The sequence below is a fragment of the Desmodus rotundus genome, chromosome 2 (genome assembly GCF_022682495.2).
Source record: "Desmodus rotundus isolate HL8 chromosome 2, HLdesRot8A.1, whole genome shotgun sequence".
In the NCBI taxonomy this organism is placed as follows: domain Eukaryota; kingdom Metazoa; phylum Chordata; class Mammalia; order Chiroptera; family Phyllostomidae; genus Desmodus; species Desmodus rotundus.
This window is the reverse complement of record NC_071388.1, coordinates 125700072-125724301: the sequence shown is the minus strand read 5'-3', so window position 1 is coordinate 125724301 and position 24230 is coordinate 125700072. Positions and strand designations below refer to the sequence as shown.

The 24230-nt window shown below is 42.1% G+C and overlaps 1 protein-coding gene across 9 annotated transcripts in view; it reads right to left on the bottom strand.

The window, feature by feature from the left end:
* The window catches only part of MGAT5 (alpha-1,6-mannosylglycoprotein 6-beta-N-acetylglucosaminyltransferase), a 335766-nt gene that overhangs the window by 110819 nt on the left and 200717 nt on the right, over positions 1 to 24230 (bottom strand). For all 9 annotated transcript variants that reach the window (XM_053918609.2, XM_053918606.2, XM_053918607.2 and 6 more), the window contains 5 exons: positions 22230 to 22301; positions 20460 to 20621; positions 16972 to 17141; positions 13656 to 13790; positions 7385 to 7518 (listed from right to left, as the gene is read on the bottom strand). In XM_053918609.2, the coding sequence (XP_053774584.1) occupies positions 7385 to 7518; positions 13656 to 13790; positions 16972 to 17141; positions 20460 to 20621; positions 22230 to 22301 (673 nt within the window). The remainder of the gene's footprint in view (positions 1 to 7384; positions 7519 to 13655; positions 13791 to 16971; positions 17142 to 20459; positions 20622 to 22229; positions 22302 to 24230) is intronic.

The window sequence follows — 24230 nt, the reverse complement described above, 5'->3', positions numbered from 1 at the left end:
ACCTAGAATTCTCAAAGGAGAGACAACACTAGGCAGATGTTCTGTCAACTAAAGAGGCATCATCTGGGGACTGGATGGCTTTATTTTCCAGTCACCATGGAGGTCATAGAGTGAGGTATTCACTCCCCTGCACTGCTTCCCTTTCCATTAATTTTGCCCCAGGAATGGGTTTTTGTCAGCTGTCTTCGTTTCTTCCCTCCTCCTCTACACAACCTTCTGCCCTACCCTACAACATCTCCTCACTGGGAAATGGGTTGAACAACCATCCCGGTTTGCATGGGGCAGAGGGTGTTCCCACGATGTAGGCTGTTCAGCTTGAGAACTGGGATGAGCTGGTCACCCGACTGTGAACCAACACTTCAAAACACACCCTCAGAAGTGAGTGATAAAACACATGGGATGTGCCCTGCCTCTATGTTGAAGTCCTCTGTGCCCCATTCAACTGGGTCTGTAATTTCTCAAGTGTAGAATGATAAAGCCTTATTTTTGATTATGTTTCTCCTGCCCCATAAAGAAGTAACCCAGAGAGCGGACACTTCACCATCCCACAGAGTCTGGTGTACAGTACATGGTCAGTAGACTTATACTGAATAAGTAGATAAAATCAACCACCTCAAAATGTTCCAATCTAAGTCTTCAATTCACTCTTACAATGAAAAGGCAAATATACTCAGGCTTAAGTCACTTCTTATGGCCTTATTAAGGAACAACCTCAGGGAGATTTGGGACGGAGGGGTCGTTAAAAAAAAAGACAGATGGATTGGAGATAAAATGGAAAGGCTATAAATTAATGCCTCCCAAATCTCTAGTCTGCTCTTCACTCAACTTCATTACATCTCCATCTTCTCTGCCCTAAATTACCACAAAACCAAGGAATGCCGACTATTCCCCAGCCTTAACTATAACTACAGACCGTAAGTACCCAAAGGCAAATTCTTTGGTGTTTTCACATTGTGAACGACAGCCGAAATGTCGCAGGTACTCAAAAAATTAGTTTATTAAATAAAAATAAACATTTACCCCCAGACTTTGCTAGAAAATAAGGAGATGTTTTATGACAGTGATATGAATAGTGTAGTTGTTAAGCAGACAGACTACTAGACATTCCTGCAAGTTTTCAACTACAGGATGTAAATATAAGTCTGAAATGAAACTTGCCTAAAACCAGGACCAAGGAATCTGATAATCTCTGCTACTCCTATTTTCAGCCAGTCTCCAAGGGAAGAGAGGAAACAATTCCATCAGATACAGATATTTCCCCCCTGCTGATGTTTTTACACAAGCGATGGGAACTACCTAAATAAGGAGTAACTCAAGGCACAAGTCATCACCTTAGGGTTTATTTTTATCTTCTAAATTGTGTAGGCAAATGGCTTATCTATGGGCAGATTTCTTTCATTTTGAAGTATAACATACCTTGTTTGGGACTGAGAGGAAGAGAAGAGATTGACTCTGGGAGTTAGGGAAAGGCAGCAGGCACAGCAGACTAAGGGCCACCGGCTGAAATAATGCCTACCTACAGGGTCAGCCAGGTTCCTGACGAGCTCAGAAAAAGCAACAATTAATTCTCAACAAGAAATAACAAGCGAATCTCCAAATAAATACAAATTAGGGGTAGCCACATGATGCAATATAAAACAGACTTGGAAAAAATGGTTCTAGAAATGTATGACATATAACTGGAAGGAAAGGAGAAACAAAATTTTAGTATGTGTGTTAAACCCATGTAAAAATTAAAAAAAAATTAAAATTATAATAAAAAAAACCATGTAAAAATGTATGTGTGTAAAAGATAATAATGGTCCTGGCTGGGTAGCTCAGTTGTTTGGAGCATTGTCCCGAGAGGCCAAGGTTGCGGGTTTGATCCCTGGTCAGGGCACATACAAGAATCAACCAATGAATACATAAATAAGTGGAACAACAAATTGATGTTTCTCTCTCCCTTCCTCTCTCTCTCTCTAAAATCAATAAAAATAAAGAGATAATAATGCTTACATTAGGATACAGGAGACATTTTTGGTGGAAAGGGGCTTTCTTTGTTTTTGTAATAGGGTTATATTTCTTTTTAAATTTCATTGGAAGATGGAGGAAGTCATTTAAATAGAGTCTTGAAGATAGAAACTAAAATTTTGCTGTCAGAGTGATTTAAAGGAGGCAGGAATGGTGAGGCATCTGGGTGGCCTCTTCCAAGACCAGCAGGACTTCTGGTGAGGCTGGGGCCAGGACACGGGAAGGGCAGGCACCCGAGAAACGAGGGTGTCGGGTGCTTTGCTATGAACTTTGGATCTGACTCTGAGGGCAAAGAGAAGGCACTGCATTCTCTGAGGAGAAATAGTTTGGCCCGAGCTGAGCTTTCAAGAACTGGCTCTGGTGGCAGGATGAAGGCCTCAGTGCCTAGCTCAGAGACCAGGCTAGACTGTGGACAAGCAGAAAAGAGGGGCCCATCTTAAGGGAGGAACAACCAGATCTCTCAGCTTCTTAGAAAAAGATGCTCAATAGAAATAGGTTGTCTGACCACTCAGTTGGGCCCTGTAGAAGCCACTTAGGAAGGTACAGAAGCAGTCTGCGCTGACGTTAAGGAACTGACCGATTGCAAACAGAACACACGGGCAGGATGGTTCCAGTGAAATTCTGAGATCGGGGCAAAGCAATAAAGAAAACCAGCCTTTTCAACTTGTAGAAACTCCTCCAACTTAGGAAATGAGTTAGTTAGAGGAGAAATAGGGACAGCTTTAAAGTGAAAAGTGTACTCTGACTATTTGAGAACAAATGTGTTCTGGTCAGAAATATCTCATTTCACTGCTACTAAAATGCTTCCATTGGTGCCTTTTTACTTCCTTATCCTCCTGCTGGGCCCTTTCTGACCAGGCTTCCCGTTCTCTCCTGCACTCCACACATGCCAGTAGAATACTACTAATCTCAAAGAAGACAGGTGCACTCGAAGACAACTTGATCCTACAACACTCTTCCTGTGGTCCCTAGACTTTTTATCGTGCTCCCAGCAGTGGAAACCAATCTAAGTACACCTGCAATACACGTGCATGTTTATACATCAATTATATAATGATGACTATCAGCCCATATGCTAAGCACTAGTAAATGTGCACTTCAGACCACAAGAATTGCCACGTTTTCTCCAGAGTGTGGGAATGAAAGATTTCGTGGGAAAGACAGGGCTGGACTGGACTGGACCCCGCCCCTTTGCCATGTGGGAAGGAAGGGCCCCTCTTTCGAGGATGCACCGAAGTTCTCTGAGGTCAGGCTCTGGGAAACGGGGCACAGGATTGGTTTTCGGCTGCAAATCCTCCAACTGACACATCTTAGCATGATAAATGATCTCAAGCTGCTTCATTTCCCTATTTCCTCCATTCAAGACAGCTTCATCCATGAGGAATTTTCCCACCAACCTGCTACTTAATGGATTTCTCAACCATTGAGGATCCCTGCATAGCTTCATCATCTCATTAGGACTATACAATGCTGATTTTCTAATTCTTGGGTGCTTTTGCATATATTAGCTGTGATTTCGTCATGATTAACAACTTTTTCTCATCAACTATTTGATTGTCTTCAAATAAAATTTGTCTCAGAAAATCAGGATCAAAGCAGGATTCTTTCCCTTGATTTTTTAGAGTAATGAAGAGGTGTCCTAGCAACTTGCTAAGGTGACGACTGATTTCGTGGGTTTTTCTCCTTTGAACTATCATGGATTCTGGACTCACGGATTATTTGTCATTGGTCTGATTTCAACCTATGGCAGTCATGATTCATTTTGATGCTCTAACTAACTCATTCGGCTCCTGTCTCCTTCTGACTCCCCCCCACTGGTCTGCCTTAGTTTCCATGCTGTCTGGCATGACAAGATGTCCCATCCTGCAAGCTTCCTGCCCTCGACCTGGAATCGGCTACTTATCTAAGCAGGGGCTTCCTTTTCGTGCGAGCGGTATTTAGGGAATCCCAGTCTGCGTGCTAAGAATACTGCCTGCTATGAGTCATCTTTGCTTTTGATCCTTTTCAAAGTACCAGGCTAGGAAACACTACCTTTTTAAAGAGAAAAAAAAAAAAGTTCATATTGATATTTCCTATTCACGTTAAGTATTATATAGTCTTTAAGTACTCCGCCTTTCTTATACGCTGAAACTTTTGATTTCTACAGTATACTTGCAATCTTTTCAAATAATATAAATGTTTCCCCATATAAATGTATGGTCCAAAGACTGTTTCAAAGTCACCTGAAATAATTTATTTTCTCTGTGAGAGAGATTAACACTAACCTGACATATCACTAGGTTTGTTTCATTTTTTCAACCTGTTCCAGTTATTAGTGAATGCTTTTCTCTTTTTGATTTTTCTTTTTAAGATATGTAAAACAATTAATGGTTCCAAAGTCAAAGTAAGGTACGTTAAAAAACATCTACTTTCTATCCCTGACCCTGCACACCCCTCCTCCAGTGATAATCACTTTTATTAGCTTATTTATTCTCCCATTGTTTCTTTTGAAAATACAAGCAAATTCATATACACGAATGTATTCACACATTCCTCCTCCATACCCTTCTTTTACATAAGGGAGTAACCCTGCGCACTGCCCTGCACTTTGGTAATTATCACCTAATATATCCTAAACATGTCCCTCCAGAGCAGAGGAGACCGTCGCCCTTGCTCTCCCTAGTCACACAGTACTTCACTCTCTCAGGACACCCATTATTCACTCAGTCGCCTATTAGGAACATTTGGGGTATTTCTAGTCTTTTTATTCTTTAATCCCCACCTGAGGATATGTTCATTGATTTTAAAAAGAGAGGAAGGGAGCCCTGCCTGGTATGGCTCAGCAGATTGAGCACGGGCCTGCAGACTAAATGGTCCCGGTTTGGTTCCCAGTCAGGGCACATGCCTGGGTTGCAGGCCAGGTCCCCAGTAGGGGTCATGCAAGAGGCAACCACACATTGATGTTTCCCTCTTTCTCCCATTTTCTTCTCTCTAAAAATAAATAAAGAAAATCTTTTAAAAAATATAAATAAATAAAAAATAAAAAGAGAGGACAGGAGAAAGAGAGAGAGACCACGGATAGACATTGATGTGAGAGAGAAACAGTAGTGAGTTGCCTTCCCTACGTGCCCGACTGGGGATCAAACCTGAAACCCTCTGGTGGATGAGACGACACCCCAGAAGAGTCACCCAGCCAGGGCTCCAGTCTTTGTTACAAACAGTGCCGCAATAAATGGCCTTTGCACATGCCTCTTTAAATTGTGCTCATGTATCTTTGGGACAGAGTCCTAGATGTGATCTGTTCAGTCCAGGGAAGGATGCACTGGTGGTTTGGCTGGATGATGACGCGCACCACCCGCCCCAGTTGGTGCTGTGCTGCACTCTCACCAGCAGGGAGGGAAAGACGCCTTCCCGGAGCTGCATTATTGGAACAGCCAGGCCGGCAAACTTTAGGATGTTGGCCTATCTGGTACGTGGGGCGTGGTATCTTGGTGCCGTCTGAAACCTCATTTCTGTTTTTTGTGAGTGAGGTTAACATGTTTTAGTATGTTTGAAGTAACATGTTTCATTATTTTCTGAACCAGTAATAGCTTTTGCCCATTTTCATATTTGATTGTAGAACTTTTTACTCATGTTTTAGTTCTTTATATACTAGTGATACTAATTGCCTGCTACAGAATTTGCTTATGGTAGTATTACTGTTGTTATTTTTGCCATAGTTTCTTTTTTTTTTAAAGGGCTGTCAAATGTATCAGTTTTCCCTTGATTCCTGCTGAATATGAGTCAGGACACTTTCACACGTCCCAGGTTAGCGGGAATTAATCTGGTTTTACCTCGAATTACTTTGGAAGCAGTGAATTTCTTTCAGTACAATCAACCAACACTGTGGAAACCCTCCATTCATGTATAACAGAACAGGTTTTTCAGGACTCTGAATTCTAACATTCTAAAGGAGAACTTTATAATACTTTCTGGAAAAGTTATTATTTCTACTCCCTAGATGCAGAAAATCACCATCTCATGGAGGGCATATGCATATCAATTCTGGCCATTTTAGACACAGCTATCATTTTTTTTTCATTTGACGTACTACACAGGTCAGTTCTTACATTATTTTGTACTACCTGATCCCCGCCTTTCAAAGTTACGCATGCTTCACTGTGGTGACCAGCCGTCTTTCAGCTAACATACCATACATTAGTTTGTCCCCCAAACTGTGCCCCACAGACAGGATGATATGGTTCCAGAAACAATAATAATCATGTTTACCATACACCAATCTCTCTGTGCTAAAACCAGCATTTCAGCATGAGCTGATGGTTAAAATTAACCCTTCTTAATTCTCCCTTCTCATACCTTACACCCAGGGCTTAATCCAATGTGTCTGCTGTCACACTTAGTGAGCCTGAGAAAAAAGTCACCTTCAGGTGGCTGCAGATAAGCAGGTACGGCAACCACATGGGCAAAGGCAGGGTAGGAGTCCCTTGGGTCACAACTATACAAAGGAAATAGATTTACCTCTTAGATAATTCATTCTAGGATGGAAACCTCTTGATTAAAATCATCTGATAATTTTGGAAAATGAGAATTCTCCACCCTGAGCATCCCAATGAACTGTTTTGCTTATGTGACCTTTCACTTACAAAATTGAACTTCACCTTTTCACCAAGATCTATTGACTTAACTAACAAATTTGGCTTCAAAGTACTCAGCTAATTAGGAAGGAAATGAGGCTAGAGGCAGGTAAACTGATAGAAGCAGTAAGAGACGGTGAAAGTGGGGAACACAAACCAGTGCAGAAACGGAAAAATGCTGAGAGCCTGCCGCTAGGGCCTGTCAGGGCACCAGCCCAGCACACCCACTGCCTCAGGAGCAGAGAAGGTGAGGTCTCCTTCTGGGCCTCGTGTTCAAGAAGTCAGTAATGTGTGAAATAGAGCTTCTAAAAGTTCCATTTAAAAGAGGCTAACTTTTTTCTTTGCAAAGTTTGATGCGGAAATAAGTAAGGTTTAATTATTTGGAAAATTTGTGGACACAGACGACCTCGACCCTCATCACTAATCCAGCAGACCCTACACAGCATCTGCGCGGCGGGAAGCAGGTTTGGTGCCTGCCAGTCCAAAGATGGCCAAGCCCCTTTCCCAGTGGTTTCTTGTGATACTTCCTATGGGAACATTTTTCTCCAGGACATTTCTAAGGCTTTTCACAAAAGGCTCACATGGCCTTTTGATTGTAATTAAGAAAAATTCAGTTATTCTCAAGGCTAAGGTTCAACAGCACATATTTCTACAGCTCAGGGCCCTGGGAATCATAACCAAAAATGCACGGCTGTCTAATTTCTTTTCCCACTTATCTTTAGTGGTGTTCTGGAAAGCGGAGGTGAAACACGAATACTCACGGAACATGGTGTAAAACTGCTGCGGGTTCAGATTCCATTTTCCCCAGGGGGTCTTGTGGCCTTTAGACTGAGCGTAGTTAGCGTGGTTAAACTCCGGCTCGGTGCCAAATGAGTCCAGGACTCGGAGCATGCATCTGAAAGAAAAATGTACTGTGGGTAAAACTGTAACCTTGACCCCAAGTTCAGGAAGTAAAACCTGTAGGCCCTCTTTCAGGCACTACCAGAAATGAACAGACACTTTTAGTGAGAAATGCCACTGGACAGGGACTGAGAGATTTTACAATAGGTTGTACAACCAAGCATCTCCCTTGTGTGAAAAGCATGTGTGACTTTTGAGTCTGGATGATCACGCAGCAGATATATCTGCTTCAGATTAGTTGACTGATCACAGAGGATCACTCAAATACCCGTAAAATAAAAAGTTTCCAGAAGTTGGAACCGCAGAGTGCATGTCCATTGCCACAACCCCAGCCAGGGCCGAGCATACAGTGGTGCCTAATGAACACTTGAAGAAATAAAGAACTACCATTTTTTAGAGGTTGCTATCGATGGTCTGTGTCCCCCCAAATTAAGGTTGAAATCCTAACCCCCAAAGGTGACGGCATTAGCAGATGGGGCTGTTGGGAGATCATCAGGTCACGAGTGTGGAGCCCTCAGGAAAGGGAAAAGCGCTCTTACAAAGGAAACTCCACATTGCTCCTTAGCCCCTGCCACTGTGTGAGGACGTAAGAAGTCTGAGACCTGGAAGAAAGCCCTCACTTGACCATGCTGGCACCCCGTCTCAGACCTCCAGGTTCCGGGGCTATGGGCAATGCATGCGTGCTGTTTATAAGCCCCCCAGTCTGTGGTATGAAGTGAGAGCAGCCTGACCAGATACAGAGGGCAGTGTTACTCTGCCGAAAGCACATGGCACGCCTCATCTCTTTCAACAACCATTCAACATTTTCATCAATTAATCAGAGTATGTTTCATATTCTGTTTTAAATGTGTTTTTAGGTGAAGCTTAGAAGGTCGCTTAGTAGGCAGTGGTGTTTCACGTATTTGATAATAAGAGAACACTACTGCTTTCTCTCAGGGCCTGAGGCAGTGAGATGTTTCGTTTGGCTGTGCCACCGAAGTCTTAGAACAAAGCCTTAGGGTCGGCCAAATCTCGTCTACTACCCGTGTCTGTATGGCCTTCAAGCTAAGGATGAGCTTCACATTTTTAGATAGTTAAACAATAAAAATAATATTTTGTGATGTGAAAATTATATGACATTCAATTTTCAGTATTCAACAAGTTTTACTTGAACATAGCTACCCCCAGTTCTTCACATACTACCTGTGACTGCTTTCACGCAGTGAGAGAGATGGAGACCATATGGCCAGTAAAGCCTAAAATATTTACTGTCGGGCCCTTTACAGAAATCGCCTGCTGACCACTGCATTAGAGCGCACATGGAACGACCAATCAGAAGAGAGGAATCAATACTGAAACAGAATTTATTGATTTTGGTGACATTTCATTACTGATTCTCAAAACACTGATGTAAATTTAGCTCATTAATGGCCAATTAAAACATCACCGTCTTCTGTTGTCATGTATCAATAGTACTTCTGAACAGCTCTTATTGGACCAATAAAGCAGCAAAGTAAATAAAGATTAAAGCCCACATTTTAGAATCAGAGGATAGCAATGACTTTTAAGTATCTTTCTTCCTTTTCTCATTCTTAGGAAGTTTATTCTTTCAGCTTTTTAATTTTTACATCAATATGTGATTCAGAAAAAAAAAAATGCAAACACCAGACTGGTTTTCCGAGAAAGAGCAATAGAAACCATCAATTTGGTGTAATGATTTTTCTCATCAGACATCACCATCACTTGTCCAGACAAGGAAGAAAAGAGAAGAGGGAAGGCAGTCGGAAGGGGGGCGGGCCGTAACCGCAAGCGAAACACAAGCTGACCTCAGAAAGCAGTTCCTTGTTTGGGATCCTCGTGTGGCTCTTGAGGAACATGCTATCATCACGTGACCCTTCTCACAGTATCACCACGAACATGTAATCAGCTGCACACCCAACAGGGGGACAGAATGGCATCCACATGCCAAGAGAAAGAAAGCTAGGGATGCAAGGAACTGGCCATGCATGTTTTTCCTGCTCTTTGAACAGCTCAGAACATTCCTTTTTCTTTTCTTAATAAAACATTCCCATGACTTAACTTACAGTTTTCATTTTAAAATAAAGATGCAGAAGGAACTGCCTGGGGCCCGTATATTTTCTTCGGAGGAAGGTGGCAGTATTCAGGGAACAGCAAGGATGATAGTGGCAGGTCTGCAGAAGTTTGCCGTGAGAGATGGAGGGACACCGCCAGGTGGGGCTGTGGGAGGTCCAGCTCCTGCCAGAGGAACCGAGCTAGGATCCAAGGACCACGGCGCTCCGTGCAGGCGCAGCAGGGCAAATAGGCTCTCTGTCTCAAGGATCCTTTGCCCTGGAGGCTGTGGCTGCTTCCATGTATTTGCAATTGACTGTCTCTATTCCTCTCTAGCTTTGGCTTGTCACTCTATTTTTGACTTGGAGTTGTACTGGTGTTATTTTCAGTCTGGATAATTAAAACACAGTCCAGTGAGTAAAGATGCCTAGTAGTCGCCTGACTCCTAGAAGCCCAGACTTTCCTAAAGTGCCTGGATGTTCGCCGTGTAATGCTGGGCTTCTTCCCAACGGAAGGCTACAGAATGAATGCTCCCATGTCTCGGATACTCGTAATTCCACATCCTCACACTTGAAGCTTTGATTTAGAAATTGTCTGGTTTCTAGCTTATCTGGGCTTGTTTTATAACTAGAAGCAGGAGACTGATCTCTTTCTCGGACGGAGGAGGCTTAACATAGCCTTTCTTTTTCAATCCCGTTCTACATATGTGTATTTTGGAATTGTGTTTGTGATGTTAATATTTATGCCTTTCCTCTAATGTCTTTTGTGTGTGTAGAGCATCAGAAACAGACTGATGACTTAAAAAGATACTTGCCTTGCTGCCCAAGCAGCTGGCCTCCTCCTAACAGGGATTCCTGCAGTTAGGCCAGAGGACTCCTGGAATATTCCCTCTGCTCTGAGCCACACTATTATGAGACGAATGTTCATAACCTCCTTGCCAGGACCTACTTTCTAATTTGGAGCTTGATGTAAGACACAGTACATGTTAGACTGTTTGCATTTCACTGTCTTGTGTATTCTCAATGCTCAGCAAAGGCCTCACATGAAGCAAAACAGGTATGAGTTTTGCAGTACCTAGCAGTACACTAGTGACATATAAGTACTAAATAAATACTTGAGTTTTCTGGGTCCCTACATAAATTGGAAAGAATTTACAAAGATCAACGTTTTCCAAGATCAACATGACTCAAGGGTTTGCCCCTAAATGAAAAATCAGAAGATAATTTCACATTTAATGGAATTCACACCATCTACCATCAACCGAGATGAATACAGACAGCCCTGACAATTTCTAATCTTCAAAAAGCAAAGAAACGGGCAAGAAACTTTTTACAAAACCTGCTTGGCCTTCTGATGAAAGCTTAGCTTCACACCACAAAGACCGCAGGGCTAACACACCATCAGACTTCCTGCCAGCCACTCTCACCGACACCATTAACATGGATGACTTAGGAAAGCAAGGAGGGATAAACATGACACTCTGCCCTAAACCCCTACGATGGCGTCTTTTCATCCAACAAGAAGCCAATGCCACTCAACAGTGACCACTTTAATAATGAAATTGTCCTTTTTCATTGACCTAAATACTTCCACTGAGAGTATTTTCCCATCCAAACAGCCCCCTCTTAATGGTGAGGATATGTGAGTCCAGGGTTGCCCACTCTGGCCAGTTCCCATTGCACATTTATCAGATGCCTGCCATTTGCAAAATGCCAGAACACAACAACAACGCCTTTCTTTCATTTTTAATGCTGTAGCTAAAAAGAAAAAAAAAATTTGTTTACTTACATGGCTCACTGACCAAGAACAGAGATTGTTATTTCCACGTAACTGAGAACAAATGTGATGGCCTGGGATTCACAACGCTTTCAAGAAAACAGCAAACCCAAACCAGGAAAAACCTGATGCAGAAGGTAGGGTGCTATCCAGGCCCAAACCAAATTTTTATTTTGCTATTTTATGAGACTGTATCCAAAGGCAACGAAAAGCACAGAGTCGCTCCTCAAGCAGCCCCTTCCCTCTGCCTGGGAGCGTCTCACTGCCCAGGGAGAGAATCATTGCTACGGCAGGAAATTCTGGGACTCGGCGTTTTCCCCCGTGTTGTTTGAGACGAATCTCAGTATTTTGCAGTTTCATTGCTTCCAATTCTGAAGGACCACCAATGTGGTGTAACCTTGGAAGTGAAAGTTAATAGTATTAAACTATAAACTACCCTGAAGTGAAGAAATCTACTTCAGGCCATTAAGGACTCATTTACTGGTGAAGTTAAAAGAACACATGAAATCATCTCTTTACCAAGTATCAACAGAAAAGAAACACGTGGAGGGGTTTCCAAATCATTCTAATGGAAAGATTTTCAGAGTGTTCTTTTAGGAAGTTGGCTTAAATTACAGATCAACATTTACTATTCTTGATAAAGGTGGTATTAACATCAAGTTTTTTACCCAAATTCAAGCAATGCTGACACTATTAAATAAACATAATATTTATTTAAATTTATTCACTTTTTAAAATGTACTGGAAACTTTTACAGACCATAAGTAAAAGCCAGTATCAACTACAATGGAAGACAACGAAAGAGCATGTTCCGTTTGCCTGCTGAAGGCCAGGATGCACGGAACCCTCACTTTGTTCAAAATGCATGCAGTGTGAAAGGCAGAGCTGGAGAGACGGTGACATCAAACCAAGCCTTTCTCAGAAAGACTGAAAGAAAACTGAGAAATTAATAAACTTCATTATGTAATTCAATGTCATTTAGTGTTATGCTGCATATCATGCAAAATCGTTTTATTACCTAGGTAGTTAACCAGTTATTAATGAGAAAGAGAGCAAAGGAAATTAGACATTGAGCTTAATATAAACTGGGAGCATTAGCCTGCTAGCTTCACATCCCAGGGGATCAAAGCTTTGCTCCGCCCAGGGGATTAACATTCCTCCCTTCCCCCTCTGGTACCAGACTGCTCTAGGAGGGCGCTCAGGGGGAGGTACCTGACCACAAAGGTTTGTCAGTCTAACTATCAGTCTAACAGTGGACTAACAGTTTGTCAGTCTAACAGTGGACCTATCAAAAGCCCCCACAAAGCTTGGGAAGTTGGTTGGTTATTTTGAAAAATCTCCTGAACATAACCCCAGGGGAACAAAGAAGCACTTGCGCGCACTCACTCGCTCTTGTTCGTGACCCACACTCACCCTGTCTGTTTGTGCGCTCTCTCACCCAGGAGCACGGGACCATGTGGGTCTAGCAAGCTCCTGGGATGCCCTCAGCTGACTGCGTGGATTCCGAAGGACTAAGCTTTAATATGAAGCAAAAACGCTGGACACTGGCTTTTGTCTTGGCCTTGCTGAAGACAAGGCTGGACTTTTTCCATGGCAGGACAGGCAGATGGGACACTGGAAACCCATGGGGCAGCTTCTATTTCCACCCGAATAAACCTTGCCACATCACAATCTCCCGTGCATGGGTCCTTGGAACGCTTTCCTTGTGATGTCGTGGAAGAGCCTGAATTCCACTGACAATAATTTTTCAAATACTAAATCATGCCCCACACCCACAGCAAGGGGAACACCGAGCTCTTCTACTAACTAGTAAAGACTGTGAACAGGGTAGCACACGCATTCAAGTCATACTAAGCATGAGGCTTATCGTAAAAAGTGCAAGACCCCAGCATTCAGACAAGCCTTCTCTTCCAAGAATACTGCTGGGGGAAAGGCGGAGAGAAATGAGCCATTATCTCAAACCTAAGAGACACAAGAAATGACACTGTCCATAATTTATCAAAATCGTTGTTTGATTAAATAGATGGAATTGTTGTAGGCATACTGAGAGAGGTATTAGGGAAGGTAAAAAGGAGGTTGAACATTTGTTTTCTATTCTTAAAAGAAATCAATGAAAATAATGAATAGCCCTTGAAAGTAAGAAGTCGCTGTAGAGAATCTGAGTTTCGATTCAGAAATGAGAAAAATACTCCACACAGTTCAAAAGATATTTGATCAGCTTTTTTCTACCTACAACCATTCAACTGTTTGTTTAAAAAAAAAGAAGATGAAAGCTCTACAAACTTAAGACCTGCGTGTAGCACTTACTGGTAATGCACCCAGGAGGGTCCGAGAGTTTTCTTGAATTGAGCAAGTCCTACAATGTCGATATAAATGAGCTCAACAATTCTGTCTCCTACAGTTGGGCAGCCAGACCGGTTTCCCACAACCTTCTTCATTATTCTAGGGAAAGGGCAGAAGAGAGGAAAAAAGAAGCAGTTTACTTCAAGGTACCATACTTAACAACTTTAACAGGCAAATAAACATCCGATAATCCATACGGGGAAAATGGCACTGCTCTTCCCAAGTCACTGCTTATCCAAATTCTTCCACCCATCCAGGCCCACCCAGGCCCACCCAGAGTCCTGACTTTGGCTCTTGCAAGAGCAAATGATGGTGTACAGACAGCACTTTTGAAACCCGGGAAGAGATGCGTCTGAACTTCTCCCCTATCCAGCAGCTGTGAGATCTTAGATAAGTTACTTAACCTCAAATTCTTTCCTCAAACAACAACAACAAAAACACCCCCAGACCAGATTGGATAGCGACCTCCCAGGGATTCTTCAGTGGTTAAATGAGGTACTGAATAGGAAGTGCCCAATGAACGCTAGATACTCAGTGACTTAGTTTCTTATTACTCCAGCCCTTATTGACCCATTTCTGACCTCTACTATTTCTAGCCTATGTAGTATAAACTTCTTTTTATAGTGCCTGTGCTGTTTCCTAGTTTTTTCTCTTACGTCAAGTTGTTCCTTCTGATTAGACTATATGATGGACTGGCACTATGGTTTATTCTTTTCCATTATCCCTTTTCCGCCCAGCCATCCACACAAACCCACACTTGTACCCTGAGAGCCAACACACCTGACTGTACACCAACTTCACATGTGGGAGTACGCTGCTAAGGGTACTTCCATTCTCCTAGAAGTGGTCGGCACTGAGGCCGTTCATCCCTGCTCACACCCCACAACAGCCCTTCACCGAGTTACGGGTGGACATGCCTCTTCAGAGGATGAGAGCCATACACAGGCCTCGGCCCTCTAGCTCCAAACTGACACTGCTTTGAGCACATTGCTCCTCGGTTCTGGCCTCTAGAAGCAATTTCTTCCCAAGAATTTGAGGGGGTTGTTAGCGGGGGGCAGGGTGAATGATCAGATAGTAAATACTTTTGTCTTTAAAGGCCACATTTTCTCTGTAGCGACTAATCGACTCCGTCGTTGTAGACCGAAAGCAGTCAGACAACACACGGGCAATGGGCGCGGCTCCCAAGGAACTCATCACAAAAACATGCAGGACTAGACTTGGCCTGCTGAGCCATTTTTCCCAACTCCTGGTCCACCTGATATTCAATGGTTCCTGAACTTATCTGTATATTGGAATAATCTGAAGAAGACACTTATGCTGTTTCCTATCCCCAAAGGTGGTGACTTAATTAGTCTGACATATGGTCTGGGCTGTGGGAGTCGAAAGATCCCCAGGAGGTACTAATGTACAGGCATGGTTGGGATCCCCTGCTCTATGCTCTTCCACAATTATCTTCCTAAATAAGAGACATCTGTCCCTACCGCCAATGCTTAAAAAGACCTCTACAGACTTCCTCTTGACCACAAAACTAAGTCTTTGCCTGACAGACCACTAATATGCCATTCCTGACCTCCCTGGAAAGCACTTGCCCCTGGAGCTCCTACAGTATTCTCTTTGTTTACCCACCCCCTCATTCATCCATCCACTCATTCATCCACCTACTCATTCATCCTTCCACTCATTTATTCAGTAAATAGTTAGGAGCACCCAGTGTATGCTAGGCACTTTTCTGGTGCTAAATAACAGCAGAGAACAATATTCACAGTTTCTTCACCTCACATGCTTACATAATAGCATCCACACCTCAATTAGTACTACGCACACTGTAATTAGTGTAATTATTATGTAATGTATTAATTGTAATTATCAAAAGATTGGCATCTCCTTGAACACGTGCTGGTTCTATCTGTACATCCCATACCAAGAAGCACTGAAGGAATGAGTGCTAACTGCGTGAATACACACACTTCATAGGTGGTGTGCACAGTGTGTTTTAAAGTAAGCAGGAGGGAGACAACAGGAGGCAGCATGCAAAATGGGCAGAGTGGTGATTAAGGGTTCAGAAGAACTTGGGTTTATCCAGATCTGAAAGGAGCAATGTAGTATAGAGGTCAAGAGCACAGGCTTAGGGTCAGACAGACATAGGGCTCAAGTCCTGGCTCTCCCGCATATTCCCCATGTGACCTTAAACAACTCACTTGTGGTTTGAACCTCAGTTTCTTCATCTTTAAAATGCAGAGAGCAACAACACCTACTTCCAGGTTTGTGCTAAGGACTAAGTAAGATGAAAGCATATAAAATGCTTAGTACCTGAAGCACAGTAAGTGCTCAACAAGTTGGAGCTGTGTTAATAGCCATCGTGGTTATCATAATTGTTGAAACTGCTGTCGTAACTAAAGCCCTTATCACAGTTTCAGCATATGGAAATCATTTAACAAAGAAAGCCAACACTGTCTTACTGATACTGCTTTCATCTCAACACTGCCACTGGTCAGGTGTGGACCTTGGACTTTAGCACAGGTGACCTCTCTGGCAGTCGGTATCCTCAACAGTAAGGTAGGAGCAAGGTGGGACATAATCGTTGAACACAGAACGTTCACTCAAGGTGTCTGTTCTGCAACATCTGACCTATTGCAACACAACAACTTGGCTGTGGGGTGGGGAAATTTCAGTGGGCAGTTATCCTAAAGGAGTGAAGGGGCTCGAAGCATTCCTGCTTAGCCAGCTGTGTCAATCTAAAAGAGATCGAGAGAGGGCCACAGCTACACGCAAGCTTCAGTGACAGAGAAAACCCAGGTAGAGCTAGCAGACTCCGAGCTCCAAGTTGGTTAATTGAAAAAGGATTGGATCAGGGCTTTCAGGAAACTCATTCTACCCAAATTAAATTATAAACAGGAACCTGCTCTGTTTCAAGATTTAGAAAGCTTCATGTTGAGTAGGGAATGGTATGAATTTCAGCAAAAGACAGGGAATTAGAAAAGTCAATAATGTTTTGTGCTGCAGATGTTGGAAGCACCTGTAATAGCAAAGAATAAACCCCTTAATTTGAATTTTCTGGCATTCATTTATGAAGCCTCTGGAGCCTGTAGCTACAATGAAAACATATTATCCTTTTCACAGTGTATGTATTTAGCTCCTGAAAATAATCTTCTTATCTCCTGGTTAGTGAATTATCACTTTCATTTTCCTCCACAAGAAATTACACACTAATAGAGGGCTTTAAGAGTTTACAATTTCTTTTTTGTATTCTGATTTTAAAATTGAAAAATAATCTCCTTACTCCTTGAGCTCAGCCAGTGAAGCTGAAATCCTAATGTCATGGCCCAGTAAGTACAGAGATGTAATTAAATCACTCCACTGAACTAATTCACCAAGAGGGCCACCACTGAAAGCGGTCTCTGCAATCTTAAATCCGGATTCCTTCGTCAGGAGTCCCAGGTGAACAAGGACCTGAAAAAAACAAAGAGGCACATGCTGATTCCCAATGAACCAAGCACAAACTCCACAGTAACAGACTAAAAAGTGATCAACCAATTCTAACGCCGTGTTTACTTTCTAATGAAATCTCAATGTGGGGTAAGCAGTTTTTCTACAAAGTAGAAAGGAAGGAAGGAAATGATTTTTTTCATTGTTGGTTTAGAGGAAAGACTGCCCTTGGTGCAGCTATGAGGAGGAGATATGGACAGGTAATCCTTCTTCTAAAAAGAAGGATATATTTGAAAACTCAAAATTAAAGGAGGGTAAGCCACAACAATAAAATATTTTTTAATGACACTGGGCTGTTTTCCACAGCTGGAATATTTTTATGCTCATAACATGGAAAATTCCAAATACATACTAAAGCAGACATGACAATAAAGTCAATTCTGATGTACTCCTCACACAACTTTAATAATTGTTAACTCATTACAAATCTTAGTTAAAGTATACACCCCTCATTTTCTCCTAATCCTTCTAGCGTACCTTGCAGCAAATTGTAGATACCGTGTTTTCACCTGTAAATATTTCAATTTGTATTTCTAAAAGAAACATATCTTCACTTAAAAAGATACCATAACATTACTAACACCTGTAGAATAGCTATTAGTTCCTGCTATTATCCAGTTCCCAGTTAGTGCTTACACTTCGTCAAGTGTAGTTGTTCTAGTCAGAAGTCAAAGAAAGTGCACAAATTGTTACTGCCTCATATGACTCTTAGCTCCCTCTAACCTATAGTAATGCCCGATCATCCTTTTGTGGGGAGGGGGCGGGTAGGGGTGACGAGGGGCTTGTAATTCATTTGTCAAAGCAACCAGGTTGTATATCCAGTAGTCTCTCTCACACTCTGGATTTTGCTGATTGTATTTATGGTAAATCAGTAATTAGATCTACAGACATGACCAAATTCATATTCAGGTTTTTTGGCAATACTACTTCATAGGTGGTGCCGTGTACTTCCTTCCATGGGTGGGAACAATCTTTGTTTTGTGATGTTGGCAGCTACTGATGATCACTAAATGCATGAATCCATTAGGGTAGCAGAGTGGTGATATTCTCTAATTTCTTCTGCATTTACTAGCTGGAATACTTCTGCAAAGAGAAACTATCCCGTGTCAACTATTTGAGCACTCTGAAGTACAGTTTACATTAAAAAGCAAAGGCTAGTAAATACTTCAGTCTTTGACAGTTTCTCAATGCGACAAGCTGTTCCATCCTCATCGTGTACATCCTGTCTCAGACTCTAATCAGCCAAATTTCTAAGGACCTCGGATGCTGTGGTGGAAAGGGCATTTAAAGATCAAAGTCCGGCTCTAACGGTGCTCTAGGTTATCACTGTCTGTGGGCCTTTCCAGAGGGCACAGCTAGAAAATGCACTTCTCCTCACAGATAAAGCTAATCGTGAGTTCACAGTGGTTTTTCCAATTCAAACTCAGGATTACAGTACTTTACACAACATTACCCATCTGATGTCTGTTATTTCCTCTCTCCCACACTGAAAATCCCACTTTTCAAGCACACTAACATAATTACTTCCTGTATCCCAATATACAAAGTGGCTTCAGAGTAAGAATATGACCACTACCACCTCCTACATGACTAATAAAAGTTATTAAAATAGTTTTTAGTCCTTGCCTTAGGATATTTTATTATTGATTTTAGAGAGAGAAAGAGGAGAGAGAGGGGGAGGGAGACAGAGACAGACAGACAAAAATATGACAGAGAAACATCAGTTGGTTGAATCCCGTACCCACCCCAATTGGAGATCAAAACCACAACCTAGGTGTGTGCCCTGACTGGGAATTGAACCTGTAATCTTTTGGTGCCCGGGATGATGCTCCAACCAACTGAACCACTGGGCCAAGGCTGTTCAAAGATATTTTGGCAGGGTTTTTTTTTGCCTTTTGTGATATCCCATCAGAAAATGTGCAATTTACTATGTTCTAAAATCAGTAAAAATAGTCCTTCTTTTGCATTTGTATAAAATTAGGTATGAAAAGGGCTGATTTGTTTTACACTCCTTGGATTTTCAAGTATTGCTTTTTATTGGTAATTAAGTTTTTACACTTCCATAAAATGATTCCAGTATCAAACCTACAAAGTAAGATATACTCAGAGAAGTCTGGTCTCTATACTTGTTGTCTCTACACTATTCCCTCTCTCCCTTTATTTGAGCTTTTTTATTGTGGTAAAGTTTATATAACATAAAATTTACCATTTTAACCATTTTTTAAAAATATGAGCAAGAAGTGGATATGTACATTAAATATAGGTTTTGTATGTGTGTATATATGTATGCATCTGTATGTACATGTGGAGGTATAGATATAGATTTATAGATAAATTCTCTCTGCCCTCAAAAAATAATGTTTACTACTCTCCACCTACCATCTCCCCACCTAACTATGTATCCTGGGGGTTACTGCACAGGATTGCACAGAAAGACTCTTTCCTTCTTTTTGACAGCCCATCTGGACCTGCGACCACATGCTTTTCCGCAGAGGACGCTTAGCGCCAGGATGTTTGGTCCTGCTGTCTCATATACTCAAGGGACCTAAGCAGCACTGACCCATCAAACTGTGACTTGGGATTTGGAAGCACATCTGTATTTTCTTTTTCGGGGATATCAAATTAACCAAATTAGAAATAATATCAAACATATTTTTAATTTATTTTTAGATATAGGAACATGTTGTTTACTTGGCTCAGTTGCTCATCATCAGAACAGTTCATCTAAAGCCACGGGCACTTAGTCTCTACCTAATAGGGTACAGAATTTCCCATGCTCAGGAGTTTTCTAGAGGATTTCCAGGCACTTCCTCATGAACTCGAAAAAACTGGCTCAAGTGTAATTCACAGTCTCTCTCTTTCAAGAATGTAAGCAGAAGCACCAACCATACAGAGCAGTAATGGAACTCACCAGTTGCCCAAACCCCAGAACTGACAAACTCCAAAAATATGAAATTGTCATGCTGATGTAACAGGAGATTCTCAAAGGTCGTATTCAGGTAAAGGAAAGCGGATTAAGTTTCCTGACACCAGGGAGAGAGAGAGAGTCAGACGGTTCACAGGAAAATCCTCCAGGCAGATACTCTGCTGGGACGCACCTGGCGAAGCAGGACGACTGCAGCCGGGGAAAGGAAAACCCAAAAGCGGCTGTAAGAGAGACCAGCAGGCTCGCCCTGAAGGAGGATCGTTGAGGCACGATATTTCTTTAGTCTTGTTTCTGAGTAAATTCGAATTTTAAAAGAAAACCGGCATCTAACTGAATGGAATTAATTACAAACTCACTTTCTTCCTCTTTCTCTTTTCAAGATTCTGCTTTTCTGCCAGGGACTTGATTGCTTGGATCCACGCATCAGCCATGCGCCGGATCCGCAGTCTCATCCACCGGAATTCTTCATGCTTTTTCATCATACTGTAGAGAATATTAAAATCCGTACGAATTTCTGCCTAGAAACAGAAATTTAATAAAAATGAGAAGATGAAAAGTCAGAAAGCATAATGGTTTTCATGAGGTGACATTTGAAAACTTGAAAGAGGCACTCAATTAAATACAGGGTTTCAAAAGTGAGTCTTCTCTGCTGCACAGCTTTACTTTAAGTCCCCAGAATTGCAAATTGAAGCAAAGGTCCCTGGCTGCTGATCTGCCAAAAGGGACGTCATTTAAAAAATTAGAAATAGGGAAAGAAAGCAGAGTCACTGCACAGCCCTGAGCTACGTTAAAATGCATTTTTTAAAATGAGCCTGTTTGATGTACCTTGAAATTCTCTGCACCTCAATTTATTGGCCGCTTCAATCTACTGCGGGGCAGCAGACTCCTGGGAAAACTGAAGTCAGTTCTTAACAGCCTACCTGGTGTAGAGGCTGCCGAAAAGCCTCCTTCTGTCCACACAATTAAGTAGGGAAATACATGTTCCTATTCCAGGTTTTTCCCAATCCAAATAAACGAAAGTTCATTACTTTCTAAATAATTCAAAAGTCAGGAATAACATTTTCCTATCACAACCGAATAAAATTTAAAATTCAGGCCGGAACTAGGTAAAAGCCAAGAAGAACATGTTTGTAATACAGCTGCCTACAACCAGTGGTTAAAATGACAGAAATAATAACAACATCAGTATTGATTTCATGTATCTGAATCAACTTTTTAGCAGTCGCCATACACAGTTCAGTCTAACCACCCATCTGATCACATCCCTCCTTCATTCAACAATTTCCCCAGATTCCCATGATCTGAACTACAGGTCTTTGCTTGTTTTTGTATGTGAACTTTTATTGGAACACAGCCACGCCCATGCATTTACATCTTGTCTATGGCTGCCCTCCACACTACAAGGTCAGAATTGAGTAGTTGTGACAGAGACCTTACGGCCTAACAAAGATGAGAATATTTACTATCTGGACTTTCCCCTAAAAAGTTTACAGATCCCAATGTAAAGTTGAAAGACTTAAGCTTGCAATGTGGCATGTAAAACCTTTCCTGTCCCCCTAGCTACCTTTCCAATCTCACCTTCCCCCCAACGTATCCAATGCCTATGGCCTTGTCCCACTGAACCGTGCTTTACTCCCTGAAAATGCCGAGCTCTTATACATTCACCTTCTCCCCTCACAGCTTACACCCTTACCTCCTTGACCCAGTATAAACTCACTCATCATCATAAATTCAACTCCAATGTCATCCCTTTACAATATCTGCCCATCCCTGCAGGCTGAGACTTCCTCATTAATTTCCATGGGTCTGTATCCTACCATTTACACAGGTATGGTCACTATTTACAGCCATCACCCTCATCAGACCTGAGTGCCTCCACATCCGGCACAAGGTCTTATTCATATCAGTAGCCTGTCACTCAAGGACCCTCGGAGAATTGCTCAATAAATATATGTGCTAACTGGTTGACTGATTTGGTCACTGAGATTTCCACAGGGCTGAGGATAGAAGTTCTTCAGTATACCACTATTTCAGATTACAATGGGCATTTCTAGAAGATTCCACATGCATCAACTGGCAGCAGGCCCAAATCGAAAGACTAATACGAGGTTTCCAAAATCACTTACTAATGAATTATGATCAGCTTCTTCATAGGGATTTTTTGCTCTCCAAGGTAAATGAGGACACCAATTTTCAACCTGAAAAATATAAATCAGACACACTAACAACACTGGCTCACCTGTAAATGCATTACTGTGTACACAAAGCTCTGAGCACAGTTCCTGACACACCATGAGCACTACACTTAAGTGTGTTCTTATTGTTAGTCAGAGTCCCAGACTTTAGCTAGGGATGCAGAGACAGGTGTCCTCTCAGATGAAACAATAATCAGCAAAGGTCCAAAGGAGCATATGATTACATTTTATATCTCTCCTTCAAAATACTCTACAGTGACTGACTCCTATTTCTACACCAGGAGAGGGAGGGGTCTTACGGCAGAAAGTTAAAAGACCTGAACATCCCCTCAGGGGAGTGAGAAGGGAGAGGTGCCTCTGTGACTTTAGTAGGACAGGAAGGATTCCTTACGTGTTGTGCTGTGGAATGTCTGGCATTTGGGTCACACAAATCCGTCATTTATCTCAGAATTAGGAATGAACTGACGTTTAAGGCTAATTGATCTGGGCTTTCCCTCATTTTCCTGTTGTTCACTTCACACTAAGGACCAAGATGATAAAAACTACTAGAGATAAGAGATGAAAGGAAAAAGAAAAAGAACCTCAGTGATTCTGTGAGAACCATTCTGGAAGACTGATTGTTCTGTCAACGCACAAGGCTTTGGCGAGTTGCGGGGAGGAAGACGGAGAAAGGAAACGTGCCAGGTTTTATAGGAATCACTTCAACAAAGGTTACCAAAGAATATTAGGCAAACTCACAATTTCTAGTAAAGAAAAAATTTAAAAATGCATCGAGTAACATTGATGTCTCACCTCATTGTCAAAACTGGCCATACAATTCTCAGACAGCGCATCACCCATTTACTAACATACGACGCGATTATTAAAGATGGGTACTAAATAGCCATTGAGATAATTTTTTCTATGGCCAGGAGGACCTACAGAAATCCACAAAGCAAGGGGGTGAGGGATGACTTGGAAGGGCACTGAGAAATCAGGCCCGCGTGTGACCCACAGCCTCCTGGGTCAGTAATGCAGAGTCAAACAAAATGGTCTGTCTTCCAGCTGAGGGCGAATTTTCAAAGAAACAGTAGTTCTACTCACCTAGAAACTGTGCTTAAAGCAAGGTGATTTTTACTAAGACCAAAATAACTGCTGGGATTGCATTCAGCCAGCTGCCTGCAAATGAGCAGAAAGCGATTAAGCAGAGGGCAGCAAAGCCGGAGGGAGGGTGGAGTCCCTGGGTAGGAAAAGCGCAATATTCTCTTTTTCTTCTTGTGGAGTAAAATTAGACTTTACCATATTTGTGAATAACTTCAGAGGCTCAAAAGGACTCCCCGTGAGGAAAGCTGAAATGGTTTTTACTCATCACAAAAGAAAATACTAACTTGCCTTGGATGCCCATCCTAATTACTGAGACCTCACAGCAATATCACCATGAAAGGCAATATCTGGAGCCCCACAATGAGAAAAATGAGGGAAAACCAACAGAAAAGAAGCAAGAGGACGAAGCCCAGTGAGTCCCAGCAGCAGCACAACCCTGTGCAGCTTCCACTGCTGGGCCAAACTGAGTTATTTAGCACAAATTAAATTTTTGTAAACGGACTCAACAAAACACTGCTATACAGCATATATTTATAATGTGAAGGCTTCAAATAGATTGCAGACCTCACTGAGACCCTCAACCCCACACAGAAGGACGAGGGTGAGCAAGCAGGGTACATTTGCGGTCAACCTCGCACTTCACAGCAACGTCAGGATGAAAAATTCCCTTGTGAATAGCATGATAGAGAAAGATGAAACAAGACTATGAATAAAGAAAATCAAGCAAAAGGAGAGACATTAGTGAGATGGGACACTGTTAAAGGAAAGGACATTTCCTCCTCACTCTTCCATCCTAAGAAGAATCTTCCAAAACTCACTCTGATGAAAATAGTCCAAGGTGATCTTCTG